Source organism: Thamnophis elegans, chromosome 1 (genome assembly GCF_009769535.1).
Source record: "Thamnophis elegans isolate rThaEle1 chromosome 1, rThaEle1.pri, whole genome shotgun sequence".
Taxonomy (NCBI): Eukaryota; Metazoa; Chordata; class Lepidosauria; order Squamata; family Colubridae; genus Thamnophis; species Thamnophis elegans.
Window position 1 is genome coordinate 160,044,502 of NC_045541.1, and position 15,782 is coordinate 160,060,283.

At 34.7% G+C, this 15,782-nt stretch overlaps 1 protein-coding gene across 2 annotated transcripts; it reads right to left on the minus strand.

Annotated features, from left to right (window-relative positions):
* Nucleotides 1-1,010: 1,010 nt before the first annotated feature.
* KLHDC1 (kelch domain containing 1) lies at nucleotides 1,011-15,195 on the minus strand. Of its 2 annotated transcripts, XM_032237006.1 has the most exons (13): nucleotides 14,960-15,192; nucleotides 12,770-12,840; nucleotides 11,914-12,031; nucleotides 10,422-10,540; nucleotides 9,933-10,011; nucleotides 9,734-9,817; nucleotides 9,548-9,631; nucleotides 8,811-8,869; nucleotides 7,850-7,962; nucleotides 6,832-6,904; nucleotides 3,098-3,182; nucleotides 2,179-2,231; nucleotides 1,011-1,636 (listed from the first exon to the last, which is right to left on the minus strand). In XM_032237006.1, the coding sequence occupies exons 1-13, from the start codon at nucleotides 15,062-15,064 to the stop codon at nucleotides 1,477-1,479; spliced, it is 1,203 nt and encodes a 400-aa protein (XP_032092897.1). In that variant the 5' UTR covers nucleotides 15,065-15,192; the 3' UTR covers nucleotides 1,011-1,476. The 2 variants fall into 2 exon arrangements, with proteins under 2 accessions (XP_032092897.1, XP_032092906.1); XM_032237015.1 differs by lacking the exons at nucleotides 1,011-1,636; nucleotides 2,179-2,231 and adding an exon at nucleotides 4,087-4,188 and having other exon boundaries at nucleotides 3,097-3,182; nucleotides 14,960-15,195.
* Between the last annotated feature and the right edge of the window lie 587 nt (nucleotides 15,196-15,782).

The window sequence follows — 15,782 nt, forward strand, 5'->3', positions numbered from 1 at the left end:
TTATACCAATAATTTATCAATGATGCTCAGAGGCAATAAGTTAAGAGTGAACCAGAGAATGCACTTTTGCCCACTTTGCTGTATTCAGTGACATTGCACTTGAGGTCCTTATCCACACCAGCAATAGGGTCAGTCCGACTGAAGGGGGAAAATGAAACATGAAATAAAGTGCTGCAATTGAGTGCTCCTATTCAGAGGGTTGCTCTTTTTTAGGCACTTTTCAATTCTCCCTTCAAATTTTCTTAAATGACTGTTCTTGGGATTCCATCTTTCCTTTTCAACATGCTTTTTTGCAGGGTCCTTCAAGCTTTTCCTATTATTTACAGAAAGAAATAAGGACAATATAACGTCTCTGCACAGTATTCAATGCCAATCTTTTAAAATTGATTTTAGCTTGAAAGAACATTGTTTAACATTTTCTACTTTGATACTCTTTTCAATACCTATTTATCTATTGAATCTATTTAAAATCAAAATCATCAAAACAAACCTGAAATTAGCAAATACTGGGTCATCCCTGTATATTTTTATCTCAGGAAAAAAAAATCACCTCAATAATTTTTAGTATAGCTTTTAGACGTATTCTTGTATTTAAAGAAACCCTTTTATTACCAGATGAACATTTTTAGTAATTGTCATTTAGCCAGATATTATAATTCAACCATTTGGTAAGCTACCCAGAAAAGGAAACCTTACATTCCTCTTTTAATGTCTAAAATATTTCTGCACTAACTATAAGGCAGCAAATATCATTTATATGTTGCCTGTTGATATTCTATTATCAAAAATCTCCTTAAAGGGATATATGACATTGTGATATAAAGAATATTTTATATGCCATAATCTACTGAAATGTTTTAGCTTTATATGGGCTTAATTATTACGACAATTAAAGTTTAGGAGTAGAATTATTTTTAAGGCTTTGTTCAAAATGGCACAATGCAAGAGACTAAAGGATGTTCAGCAAATAACATTCAGACTTTACAAGTATTAATCACAAAACTCAAAAGGAATAGAAAACAGTATTTTATAAACACTTTTTACAATAAATTAAGGACATATTTTCAACTGTTAAATACAAAGAAAATACAATCAACAGAAAAGGCAACTTTGTCAAAACGTTGTTGTGAAAGGATTTTGAGTTTGTACAATTTTTTAACACAATTCAACTTTGTTTTTTAAAAAATATCCTTTTCAAATATCAGCACAAGGTAAATTACCTAATATGGCCAAACACCATTTTCATTGCTTAGAACCCCATTATCTTTAATAACAATAATTGGATCAAATTGCTCTTAAATCCAAGAATATTTTTAATCTTCAGCGCCTTTAACTGGAGCTGTTATGACACTGATAACCTTTGAAAGTTTTCTTGTGCATCCAGAAATTTAGAATTTAGTTCAAACAATTTACCAATAATAGTCAGTGTTGTTTGTTTTAAAATGATAATGGAACTGTTGTTTAAAGGACATTAATCTACTCGTGGTCTTCTGCTTTGGCTTTTTTTTTCTGACGATGATTAACAGCAACCCAAAAAGTTATCTTATCCATAACTTCTTCCAGAAGTCTAGATGGCAACCACGGTATTTGTTTCTCCAAGAGGACAGCATTTTTACCAATACAATCGAGACTCGATCTAAAAGAAACAGTATGAAGGTTATCAAGTTTTGCTTTTTATAAATTACATAGTAGTAAAGTAGTTAAAACATCTAACTACGGCAATATGTACTCCCACAGCAATGTTCCCAATCTTAATACCTCAGCTCTTTCATTAGACAACTATTACTGAAAATAATCTATTCTTTATTAGGATTTTACTGAAACATCATACTATCTGTGATTTGCTTGCATCACAGATTATGGATTTCTCTTAAGCAGCTGCCGTATAAGAATGACACAAGAGAGTTTATATTAAAAATGCAAAATGTATCAAAATTTCTATAAGAAAAGTGAAACATCTTCAAAGAAAAACCAGAAAGTCCAGATGCCTCTTGAAAAAGCATCTTTGGGTGTTACATATTTAGGTTTCCACATGCCACAGGTCCTTTAAATGGCTCTGCACACTGGAGTTGTTATATCAGGATAATTATCCCTGTAATAGTTGTTATTAATATTTGCTGAAGAATACTATTCTGGAGGCGTTACAATATTATTAGCTATCGTTTTTTTTCAACTCACCTGAGTAGCGAATATGGTTGCGTTTGAAAAATCAATAAATCACTGCAATGTCCCTAAGAAAGAGAAAAACAATGATTTCATGCAGTTCTCTTTCCTACAAAAGTATAGAAAGCAATATACACAATAAAAAAGTATCAAAGCTACTTTAAACTAAACCAAAAAAATGCAGCAAATCAAGACAAGCATGGTGGTGTGGTTTCTGGAATTCTTTTGAAATTCTTAGTAGTAGACATGTAGCCTGTGTCATGTGACCAAGTAAAAGAAGGATTAAAAGTGGAGCAGCCTGACACATTTCAAACTGTTGCAAAACTGATTCTCCCTTAGAAATGTGCTGGGGAATGTTTTTCTGATTGTTTTTCCCCCACCACAGCATCCAGCTGGAATTAATCGTTTTTTGTTGTTGTTGTTACTGGCTCCTGCCACATCAATTCAGTTCCTGTTTTGTTCACTTTTTGTAGAGTTATTCTACTGATGGAAACAAATATATGCTGAGTCCCAAATCCTAGGGTTTCCCCCCAGAGAATTCAATTGTTTTTTCACCTTCATCCAGCCCAAAATATATTGTTCCCATTGCTCCAGTGTTAAAAAGTAACAAGTATCAAGTTTTACTCCAAATCTTTGAAGCTAGGGAGGGGATGTTAAAACAAAGTGGATTCTTGCTCTGGCTTATTCAGGGCAGAAAAAGTGATTGAGTGCTAGATCATCCCTTAAGGCATTGATGGAAGCCAGACTATACAAAAATAAAGGTGGGATATTAACACCTAAAGCAAACTATTTTCTGGGTTTTCCAATGCCACTATCATTAGGAAGAAACAAAACTGATTCCAAATTATCTTCTCTCCTTATTCTGCCATAAAAATGCAGAATGTGCGTTTTCTTTAAAATGTGTAAAAACAATTAGGTATTTTAAGGTACTTACCCTATCCAGGAAATGCAAATCATCTTTACTTCCTCCAAAGACTAATACTTCACCTTCTTTGCCAGCACAGGCTGTATGCCATAACCTAGAATGTATTATACTTAGAATGAATTCTCAAATAAATGATTTTTGAGAAGCATTTACTTACATGTTCTGAGGTGCATATTATATCGACATTACAGGACCTTTTAATTAATCTCCAACATATAATACCTATATTGTCTTGGAGTGATTATTCAATTCTTTAGAATATTTTGAATGTTAGTATTGAACGAAGAAATTTCAATCTTACTGATGTTTTCCTGTTTACTATTAGCAGATTTAATTTCTTAGCAAGAACAGGAAGAATTTTAAAAAATAGTAATGCATTTGATCCAATCTTAAAAATTGTTTGCACTGATGAGACAGGTTTAAATATCAAAACAGCTTGTTCTGTCTCTATAAAATAGATTACATAATACTTTATCTAAGTACAATTTAAACTTGTCTTATACTAATCATGAAAATATGTAAAAAATCTTTTGATATTCATAAGCCATAATATCCTGAAATATGTTGGCATGAATACCAAAGTATGAGTATTCAAGATGGCATCACTTAGAAACTCAACTATCTGAAAGATTTTATTTTTCCAGTCATTGCATTAATTTAAGGCAACTCTAGTCATTTTTCATTAGAATTTGTATTTCTTTTTACAAGGCATGAAAGCTGCGAAAATGCTGCTGGATTAGGATCATCTCCTTTCTTTAGTATAATCTTCTTTAACATTAATTGTCTGCCTGCATTAACTGGAAAAATAAATCATATGGACCAACATTGTTTTCTTTCACTATATAGGCTGGCAGTGGGTTGAGTAGAAAGGAAATAGGTGTGTTAATAACACATTGGAAGTGTGATGCTTCTTTCTTTTTTAAAAATCAAGGAAACAGGCAAGAACAGAGATGAGATCTATTTTACTAAAAAGACATGCAGTTTCCTACGAGTATTACCTGAGCTGTAATAGTTCCATCTTTTTGCTTCACTATGAACCATGAACATGATTGGGAACCAAAGTAAATAGGGCATTCTTTCTCCCATTCTTCCTTTGCATCCTACAAAAGTTGGGTGTTATTTTGCACACACTAGTGCAAAGTAAACAAACTGATGTGTGACATTGCTTTTGGGTCCCCCGACATGTGCCCCCCATTGTTTGGATATGTTAAACTGCCAGAATTATAGGAGTTTGGTGGCATACAAATTTGCATTATAAATAAATAGACACAGATATAGACTGTTGAGAATGCCACTCATTTGTATAGGATCACTGCAATAACTGTGTTAGGACAGCTTCACTGTGTGTGAAGTCATTTTCTGGAAATTAAATTAACAGATGAAACTCACTGGGTAATAGGATTGTGAGATTAGTTCCCTTTTATTTATATAGAAAGTACCGTATGTGCAAGATTACTGTAAAACACCTTACTTCATTTATTTCAGCAATTATATACCATTCTCCTTACACTAAACTGTATCCCACCTGTTCTCTTCCTCATACCTGTTGATAGCTCTGCCTCTGTCTTATCTGCATTAGGAAAACTCTGGCCTGGACTCGATCATCGCAGAACACTGGAATGCCTTTCCTGCCTTCACTCTGGGCCTTGACTCCTAGCTTGAAACCTGAGGCTTTTTCTATTGACTGACAGAGTTTATGTCCTCTCACAGCTGCTCTAACTTAGCACCTAGATATTCTAATAAAGCATGTTATTTGCATTATTAATCAACTAAATTAACATCATCTGTTTAAACAAAACCTTGTCAAAAACTACAGTATCTGTTGTAATTCATATATACCACATTATAACTGAATTGTACACATAGCTAACAGGGCTGGCATCTAAACCAGAAAATGGAGATTCGTAGTACATAAGGTACATAAGGTAAAGAATTACTCCTCAAAAGTCAGATGTTGTAAATCTGATCTTCAGCATTCTTATTTGAATAGCAGGATAAGGGAGCAATATTTATCAGCTTGTTTGTTGTAATGTCAATGGATAAGTATAGATTAATACTATAAAGTTTTTGTATACTGGTTTCCTTTTCCCCAATAAAAATAATATTTTGGTGAATTGTACTGTTACATTCAATTATCTCTCTTCATAATCTTCATATTATCAGAGCAAAAAATACAAATGTCAATATAATGAATATAATTATCTAAAATCTACAAAATATAAAAGCATTGTAAAATAACAGAATTCAAACTATATGTAACAATCTTATTATAAAATGAAAAATTTTCAGAGGTCAAAAGGACAAGTCTCTTATTTATTTGCTGTCTTCCCTGCCAGCTTCCAGTACCAACAACCAAGGCCAATGAAGAAGCTGCCAGGAAGTCACAAGTCTGGATCACTTGAAGCCCTCACTTAGTGACCTGCATTGTTCTTGCTTAATGTCAACAAATGGAACTGCCAGAAGTGGTGCTAAGCAGTGCAAACTGTTTGACATACAACCACGTTGCTTAAAAATAGATTATTCAGTCCCAATTACCACTACTACCTTAGGACTACCTATAGTTATTTTTACTCTTATGAGTGACTAGTGACTATGGACATACAGCTATAACATGGGTGTATGATCTTACTTCTGTACTTATGTGTTTCCTTCTCATACACATAATTTTGAAAAGATAGGATAAGGGGGCTTTCCTAACTTCAGGTACTATGAAGCAATATTTGTAGAAATTCTTGTGCCCCTTTCCTCAAATAAATGCACTAGGAAGGAAGCCTGAAAACTAAATAAGTATCCCTATAATTTATGGGTTTTTTCCTGATAATGGCAGACTTATTTAGGCTTTTGCCCACTAGGATAGAGAAGTGCGCGTAAAGGACCATTAGTTCCTGACCTCTACAGGTTGAGTAAAGCAGCTTTTTCCTGCTTTCAGAGAAGCATCAATCCAGTTTAAAAAACTTAACACAATTTTATGGACTCCTGCACTGGCTTCAACGGACCCCAGCTTGAAGCTATGTTAGGGTCACATTATTATGCATGGAGAAAAGAGCATGGGATATGTTTGAGTGAAGATACTGCAGGTGAAACTATGATATGAGACTTTTTTACACTATCAAAACTAAAATTATTTTTAACAACTTTACTGACAACTATAGGAAGTATTTAAGCAGTGAAATCTGGTAAAATGATAAAATTAGAATATGTACTATGTAATTTAAGTCATGTTTTTAAGTTAATGAGTTGAATCATGTGAATTATAAATAAATTTCAATTGTTACACAGCTTTCCTGTTTTTTATTTCCATTACAATATCATGCAAAATGACTTCTGAGGGCTATAGGACTCTTTGGAACAGTAATAGATATGACAAGCATCCTGTGACTGGGAAAATGAGAACCTGGAGAAACTGAGAGCCATGACTAAATGAACAGATGTTCCTTTCTACTTTTATAATGCAAAATTAAATCAATAAAGGAGAATATTTGTAGATCAGAATTGAAATGAGGTGTCCTTGGTGCTCTCTGAGCTTGATTGCTTTCTTGCAGATGTTTCATTACCCAAACTACGTAACATCATCAGTGCGCTGATGATGTTACCTAGTTTGGGTAATAAAACGTCTACAAGAAAATAACCAAGCTCAGAGAGCACCAAGGATACCTCAACATTAGATCAAAATCTATATTTGAATTCTCAAAATTACAAAGTCATATGTTCTTCAATTTCAGGAGATGACTAGCATATTATACCTAGGTCTAGTCTGTGGTAAATATGTAAGTTGTTGCCATTCATTTGTTGCAACATCATAAATCCAACCATCACCTGAAAATAAGAGATAAAAAGATTAGTGCTATTGCTTTTATTTAAAAAGGACAAGAAATCATGTTAACAAATTGTTTCGTGTTGTAGGTGAATGATTTTCAGCATGACTTAAAAGAGAAGCAGGTCGTAGTTTAGTAGGTTTCTACATTGTTCTTTGACTACAGTATCTTTCTTCCTTTTTCCATCACCTAGCTCACCTCAGTTTTACAAGTAGCTGGGAAGGGTAGCATCACTTATAGTCCTAAAAAAAGCAATCTACTCTCTTTTAAGTGAGCTGAATCTTCATTTCAGAACATGGCAAATGTTTCATGAACATTTGACTTTTCTGCATGGACTATAAGTCGTTCTGTTTAGATTAATTAAGCAGCTCGGTTTATTACCAGTTTGTCCTTTTGTTTGCTGAAAACCAGTTTGAGGAGAACATTAATGGTACTGTTCAAAGTCACACTGCTAATGGACACTAATTATGATCCAGGCACTTATGTGTCTGCCTCACCCTTACTGTGTAGCATTGCAGGGAGCCGCAGTTGTATCATCACCATTTGCAACCTTACCTGGCAGCTTCCCATAAGCCAACTCAATGGAGAAGTTATCAGGGAAGACCTCAAGCCATGTTCAGGTTCTGTGGGCCCTTCCAGACCTCCTCCTGGCTTCCCATGACTTACATACAGCCTGGGCCAACCCTCTTCTGGCCTCCCATACAGCCTGCACCAGCCCTTTCCTGCCTCCCTACAACTCATTCTCCCTACCTGGGATTCTACTTCTTCCCACTTAAGGACCTGTACGTCTTCGGACTACAACAATAATTGTGACTGCAATTACAAAGCAATGCAGACTTTGCACTTTATAAGTGGCATCCCTTAGTGGTGGCAATCCCAGTCCCAATTGCCACTGTAACTCAAATACCAGCCACAATCTCAACATTTCAGGACAAATGCTACTTACTTAAGGGTACATTGTCTGAACTCAGCCCACCAAATAGGAAAAGTTTCCCATCTGCCACAGGAGTCAACGTGTGCCATGATCTGTCTCTTGGTTTTTCTCCATTTGTAGCAATTCTAAGTAGAAGAGCAACCAAAAGCACAACTGCTTATATAATTCAAACAGACAAATCCCAAATAATTATTGAATAGTACACCATGGGTATGTGTGTGTGAGGAGGTATTGCCCAAGGCATCTTATGTCATATAAATTGTTTATTTCATTAACTGCTGAAACTGAGTTTTACAGATTCAAAACAACTAGGATTTAAGCACTCCTCTGAGCCTTCTTCAATTGACAACTCAACTAAATCAGGAAGCAAGGGGCCATGTTATAATCACCAGTTTCTAATCTACAATTTACAAGTAACACACACACACAGGTTTCTCTTCATTTATTTATATATTTATTTAGAAATTTTATTTGCCACCCACCTTGTATCCAACTAAATCTATATATGATGGTTAACATTAATTGTCAGCCTAACAATATAATGTATAACTAAAAATAAACCATTTCTCTAAAAATTCTTAGAAGCTTCATCTAAGAAATCCTTGCAGTTTAATAAAATCATGTTTTGTTGACCTATATATTTCTTCACTTTTAAATTTTACAATTCAAAATTTAAAAAACCTTTATTTTAAATTAAAGCAGTCTACAACAGCGAAAGAATAGATCATAGCAAAATCAGTCCTTGATATTGTGAGGGAGGAACCTTAAATATAAGTGTTTTTGCACTTATATTTAAATTGGTCTTTTCTCCTCTGAAAATTTCATCCACATAATATGCAGAAATCCATCTATAAATTTGAAATAGTAGCAATTATCAAAAAGCAAACCTCAAGAAAATGTTCAAAACTAAATTGCATTTAACTAGAGTATTTACATACAACAGAAAAAAATGACATCAAAGAAAAAAACTTACTTTCCTGACCAAACCCAGGTGTCTAAATTCAGAGAATGTAAATCATTCATCCTTGTTTGCTATTTAAAAAATACAACATCCATTTTATTTTAAAATAAAATATAGTATCAATTTCAGTTTACAAATTCCTCATTTAAGAAAATTTACTATCAATTGAGATTATGTATATATGGTTAACAAGAACATGAAGAAAAGAAATAGTATTGTTATGTAACTACCCTCATGCTATTTCCATTCTGTTATGTTCATTTGAATTATGTGGTTTGATTTTCAACCAAATCAAATTAAACTATTCTGCACAAAGTATCAAGTGACTATTCACACCAACACAACTAATCATGACTAGACTAGATGTATGTGTGGTCAAATTCCATTTACAGTATTTTTCAGAACACATAGGTAAATTATTTTATAATTTCTGGTTTTGGACTGAAAGGTTTCATCTTTCTCTGTTGAAGCCTTACTCCTTCCTTTTCTGGTGCATGATTACTTGCTGCCATTATCCTGAATGAGCAGCAGGAACACTTTTAACCCACTTAGCAGCTGCTGGACACTTCTACATGTAAAAATATTAGGCTAAATGGACAACGTTCTCATTGAATATAGTGAAAATTCTACTTTCCTATTCTTCAAGAAGCCCTTTTAAGTCTTTGATGACTAAATTTTGGAATCAAGCTATAGCCAGAGGAAAAGTGAGATCCTTCTCATAAAAAAATAAGTGGGCACTAAGTACAAACCAAAACCCGTCCTCCAAAAACATAGCCTGTATTTCCTATGACTGCACATGAGTGAGCTGCTCGAGGCTGAGGTGCAATTCCACACTGCAAGCAAGAGAAATAAAAGTAATCAGAATATGCCTACAACAAATATGTTGTGTCACCAATGCACCTGGCTATATCTATACCCAGAGATACAACGCTTACTTTAATTTTTGGCTGATACCAAGTTTGAGTACTTGTATCAAAAACATGAACATCATTGTGCCATCCCCAGAATATTTGACCTTCCTAAAAAAAAGTAAAAGACATTAGAAGTTGTAGTAATAATAATTTTAAAAACACAATAAAAGCACTAATAATAAATCAGCTTCTATTTTTTGCTTGGAATTAAATCTTTTCTTACCCAAAATGCATCATGAACATCAAAACAGTCACTTAGCTCATTTTGTTTCCTACAGCCATAACCACCAAAGTAGATTAACCTGAAATAATTGGAATTAAAATTATTAATTAATTTCTCTGCAATAATCCTAAGAATAGTATAGGTCTGCCCTTTCATTTCCACAAGACTTCTCAAATGTCACCTGTAGTAATCTGTTTATTTGCTTTATATATATTTCTAACTCTACATAAATAAGAAAGACATCCAAAGTATATTACTCTTCTGTCAGCAATGCACTGTCAATATCAAGAAAAAACCTATTCAATATTCAAAACATTTTATCTTTTAAAAAATTCTAAATATTACAGTCTATTGTTATTTATTTATAATGTAAGTGTTATTTGTAGTAGTATATCACTCTGATAAATGTTATCAAACCATTAAATTACCAGATATTTTTTCATTAACCATCACTTTCCTCCCCATTTATGAAATCATTTATGGAATTACCTGTCTTTATACACCCAGCAAGCAAGCTTGTCACGTGGGGTAGGAGGCTGACCTTTAAAGTCTGTGATTTGCTTCCATATATAAATTCCATTTTTTGTTCGCAAATTAACATGATAGAGCTTTAAAGGAAATTAAAATATTTTAAATATACAATATTATTCTATAAACATAAGTACTAATGGAAAAAAGATAGTGAATAGAAGAATCAATATTCCATTACTATTTTAATGAAATGGATTAAATTCTCTTATTTCCAATATTTAAAGAAGCTTTTGTGCTAACAATATTCAGACATTTTCTAATTGTGAAATTATGATCTGTTTTTGAAATGATATTCCCTTTCAGGCCAAATTCTAGTAACGAAAATGCTTAGTAGTTTCACTAAAGTGAAACTAGCTGCAAATTTAATGTCCATGTTTTTTTTAGAAAAAACTGATATTGGAAACTAAATCTTCCTCACTGCATGGACCTACAGAAACATTTCAAGTAATGTTAGCGAAACCAAGATATCCCAAACTAATAAATTCTAATTTGAAGTATGAAGACCTGATAGCCTTAAAGGGCCTTAGAAATGTTTTATGATGCTTCTAAATATTTTTTCTTCCGTTCAGTCATGTCCGATCCTCTTACATCAGGGGTGTCAAACTGGCGGCCTCAGGGCTGGATGCTTCATGTGCAGGCCATGTCCACACCAGCTTCGCAAAGGGAAAAAACATTGTGAAGCATTCTATGAAGGCAATGTGATGCTGCGAGTTTGATACCCATCTTAGATTGTCTGGACAAGTCTCTAAGGTTTTTCAGAAGTGGTTTGCCATTGCCTGCTTCCTAGGACTGAAAGAGTGACCAGCCCAAGTTCACCCAGCTGATGTTGTGTCTGATGCCTTAACTACTACACCACTCTGGCTCTCTCCTAAACATATTTGTCAATAAAGTTCCACTGCTATCAAACGGTAGTTCTGTTGATCATCATTCACCTGGAAGTGATATCAAGATGTAATTAATATTGGTAGTACTTACATATAGCATACAAGAATTAACAATGCTAAATATATTCATTCTGTGAGATATGTGATTTTTATTTCCAATACAGCATTTATGTCATATACAAAAAAGATTCTACTGTCCAGTGAAAAATAAACTATGCCATATGAAGTATTCAAGCACCTAGATATCTCAAAATTATTATTTGAGTGCTGATTAGTCTCATAAGCTCTATCTGTGAAAAATCCCAAATTCAGATCTTATTCTTTGCATTTCTTGATCATTATAAATTCTTACCACTATATATTTTTAAGTTTTAATATAGCTGAAACAATGAATCATAAAAACATAAATGTGAAATACAAAAAGGTTAATACATAAAAATGTGGAATAATTATAAATATATAAAAAGATACAGTTCAGTTTTAAATAAATTGAACCATATTTTTCACCATTTAAGAAATTTCTTATTTTGTTGGGAAAGTTTTTAACAATGAAAGGAATCCAGTACCCGATTGCTGTATCCTTTCTCATCAAATCCTCCAAAGATATAGAGCTTCCCATTAATACAAGCTCCACAGCTTCCAGACATAGATGGAGGTAACTCTCCTTTCATTAGATGCATTGACCTGCAATTCAGGCAATACAGAATATACTTTAACTTTGCTCAGAGTATGAGAAACAGATAAAAGAAATAATACTTTAAGTACTTTGAAATAACACTTAATAATTTTGCCGAAAAATGTTATCTACCTCAATCTATGTCATTTTCTTTCAGTCAGTATACATTAGTATTCCCCAACTTGATGCCCACCAGGTATGATCATTACATGTCATTATTTTCAGGCAACATAAGGTATAAGTAAATTGGGGGGGAATTATATCATCACAATCAGGTAAATACACTAGAAACAATAGCAACATTCTTACTGGTTAATCTAATACTTTCTGACTCATTCCTAAATGAGAACAGAACCTTCTAATTACAATAGCCTCTGGGAAGGAAAAGAATAATCACTGATATCCATTTCCAAATGCATTAAAATCACATAAAAATTAACAGGACTGTTTTATACAATGTAGGAAATTTAGGATTGGTTTGTCCAGTTAATTAAGTTACCTGAATTTTCACAAAATACTGAACCATAAATTATACTTGCTGTGACCTAGAACTAGCCAGTCATATTTCAATGTATTCTGGTATGGAAATCTACCCTTAAAACTACATTTATTTTTCAATGCTAAATTAATTAAAAGAACAAGGAAAGAAAAGCTTATTTGGCTAAAATAATAATTTCAACAAATAAAGTTTCTCATATAAAGTATCTTCTGATAAATTAGCAATACAGTAAAATAATGTAACTTACCATAATCCACTGTCAATTTCATAGATCCAAAGTTCATCATTTGGTAAATAAACTTCATTTTCTTCAATAGACTATGCAGAAAAAAACAGTAGTTCTGACATAATTCTTATTTTCAAAAAGCCACATGAATTTCTGAATACTTTCCACTTCAAATTCTAGCTCTATAATAGATAACTTGGCCTGCTGGAGCATTGTTTTAGTAATCATAAAACACACACATTATTTTCTTTTCATTTACTGTCATACATGTATAACTCAGTATACCATTCATTAGCCTTTTGTTGGAAAAGAAATTTCAAGTGGCAAAGTGAAAGCATAAGTGACACTGCAGATCTTATCACATTTTAAAGGTACTTTATATATACCATAATTTATGCTGGCAAGATTTAAATATATGTTGACAGAAAAGTAGTATATAAAGAATTTGTTGAAAATTATTATAATCTCAGTGCAAATATTGCCAATATCCCAGCAGAACTAAGACATTTATCCCATAAATATAAAAAGCTTTGCATTTATGACACGGGTTATCATTGGTGGTCCTGTATATTTTGCCATTTCCAGAATACCACAATCCAATAGTGATGGTAATAGATGTTATTCCAAATTAACTCTAATGAAATAATGCTCATGAAATCAGCAAAGGAAATCCTTTACTTTAAATGAATTATAATAATAATAAAGACAATATATTTAGGGGAATAAATAGAGATTGTATTTTCTTTTTCTTGAAGGGCAGGAAAAGTCTGGTGGCTTGATAGTTTGGTCATGAGTAACTTGTACAAATGGGGAAAAACACAACCTAGCCATATTGATCGTCTCCCTTATCTATAAGCCAGTCACATCTGGCTGTTAACACTTAAATAACAAATGATAGACCTCAGATCTCCTCCCATCTTGCTATATTCTCAATATATGAAGACTAAAAATAACTGAAATTAACTGGACAAGTTTATATTGTCTGCTATCCTAAAACAGGAGACCAAGTCAAGACAGCTCCGACTGACAGTCAAAAAGAAAAATGTAATGTCATCAATGATCATAGTATTAATCTACAAATGGGATTGGGATAATTTGAAACTCTCATTTGCTTGGAGATGCACAAATTGTTATCGTCTTGACCAGCCAGCCATTTGGCATAGAAACCAATCAAGTCAATGGAAGCACACAGTACTCACTTGCTTCACTCTTGATACTGATTACATCAGAATGGCTGGGTTCCAATCTAACACTAAACCAAGCCAAGCCAAACCATGACTTTAAACCCACGAGATTATAAACATGGTTAGCCCAAACACAAACTTTTAAGGTTTCAGTATACAAGTAGTCCTCGATTTACAACCATTCCTTTAGCAACTGTTCAGTTACAATGGCTCTGAAAAAAAGTGATAACTGGTCCTCAACCATTGCAGCACACCCCCTGGGGGGGGGGGCACAGCAAAATTTGGGTTGCAGTATCCTGGGATGCATTCTTCCCATCTGGCCTTCCACAAGCAAAAAATCAATGATTTGCTTAATGACCCTGTGATTCACTTAACAATCTTAGCAAAAGATTGTAAAGTTGGGTGCAACTCGTTTAACACCTTACTTAACAATGGAAATTCTGTTCCCAATTGTGGTCTGAACTCGAGGACTATCTGCAAGTGGGAACTCAAGACACCCACAAGAGACATTATTAATAGCTCCTAGGCTTGCAAAAGAAATAGTGCCACACTTTTAAGACAAAGGCGAGTTTATTATAGGAAACCATCTGACACAACATCAGGTTGTCAAGCTTCTAAGACGCCACGATAGATTCTGGCGCTCAAACACATTATTGTAATTCAGCCTCCTGGAGGCGGGAAGAGAGGCGGGCCACCTGCTGTCTCACGAGGCCCCACCGTCCAATCAGGTAAACAGCTGAGACAAATACCCAACCTCCCCCCTCCCCATCACGTCCAAAAGCGGCGCGTGCCCTTTTCTTTCCCGCCCATTTCGCTCTTAAAGGAGGAGCGACAGCGAACTTTCTCTTTAAAATAACACGGCGGAGGGGGAGGGGGGGAAGGCAAGATAAAGCAAATTCCTTCTCTCGCCCCTCCCCCCCGTGGTTTCTTCCATTGCGCGGTTTTAATACGAGGCTGCTTTTTTTCTTTCTTTCCCACACGTATTTGTCCAACCATTCGGCTTCCCCGTCGACCCTAATTTCCTTACCACATATCCCCCCCACACATAAAGACAATTCCCATCGACCACGGCGCAATGCCCGCTCCGTTCCTCGGCCACGCCGAACTCTTCAGGAGGAGGATCCGCCGCCATCTTAGTGCGGGGTGGATTAGGAGGGAATGAAGCTAATAAGTCCAGCCGCCGTCGCCGTGACAGTCCCCTCAGCAACCGCGTCTGCAGCCGCCGCCCCCTCGCTTAGAACGCCGGACGAGCGCGGGTGCGTTGCTGACAACGCCCCCTGCTGTTGGCAGAGAAGCGCGCAGGGAGAGCGGAGGCCTCAGCTGGCTGAGTGTGGGGGATTGGAGCAGAGGCACGTTTTCCTATCCTTCGAAGTGCGCAGCTATTCAAATTACGGACTTAGTTTTTTGGATTTGAACAATAGGATGGACAAGAACGAATACATTGTACATCTGCACGATGCATGAGTCCCTATAAGAAAGTAAATCGAAGATATTCCCAGACAAGCTGTGAGCACTGCAAATGCCTTTGCATTGGATAATAAACGTCAGGTGGCTGGTGAATGAAAAATGTACATTTTCAATCACTCGTAAAACTTTCTGTGAACTAATTTTTTCCCTGGCAATCTTCACACCCTCATGGATTATTGTATGATTATGATGGGAGGATTTAAGCATTAGAAGAAATGTAATTGATCCCAAGTAGAACTCTCCCGTGGTACATATTTCTCCTCATCCATACAGTACTTTTGAATTAAAGATGTGCGTAGTATAGTCCTGAACATCAGTACCTTGATACATAAACACCAAATAAAAACTGCATTACATATTTAATAAAATGTATACTGTAATCA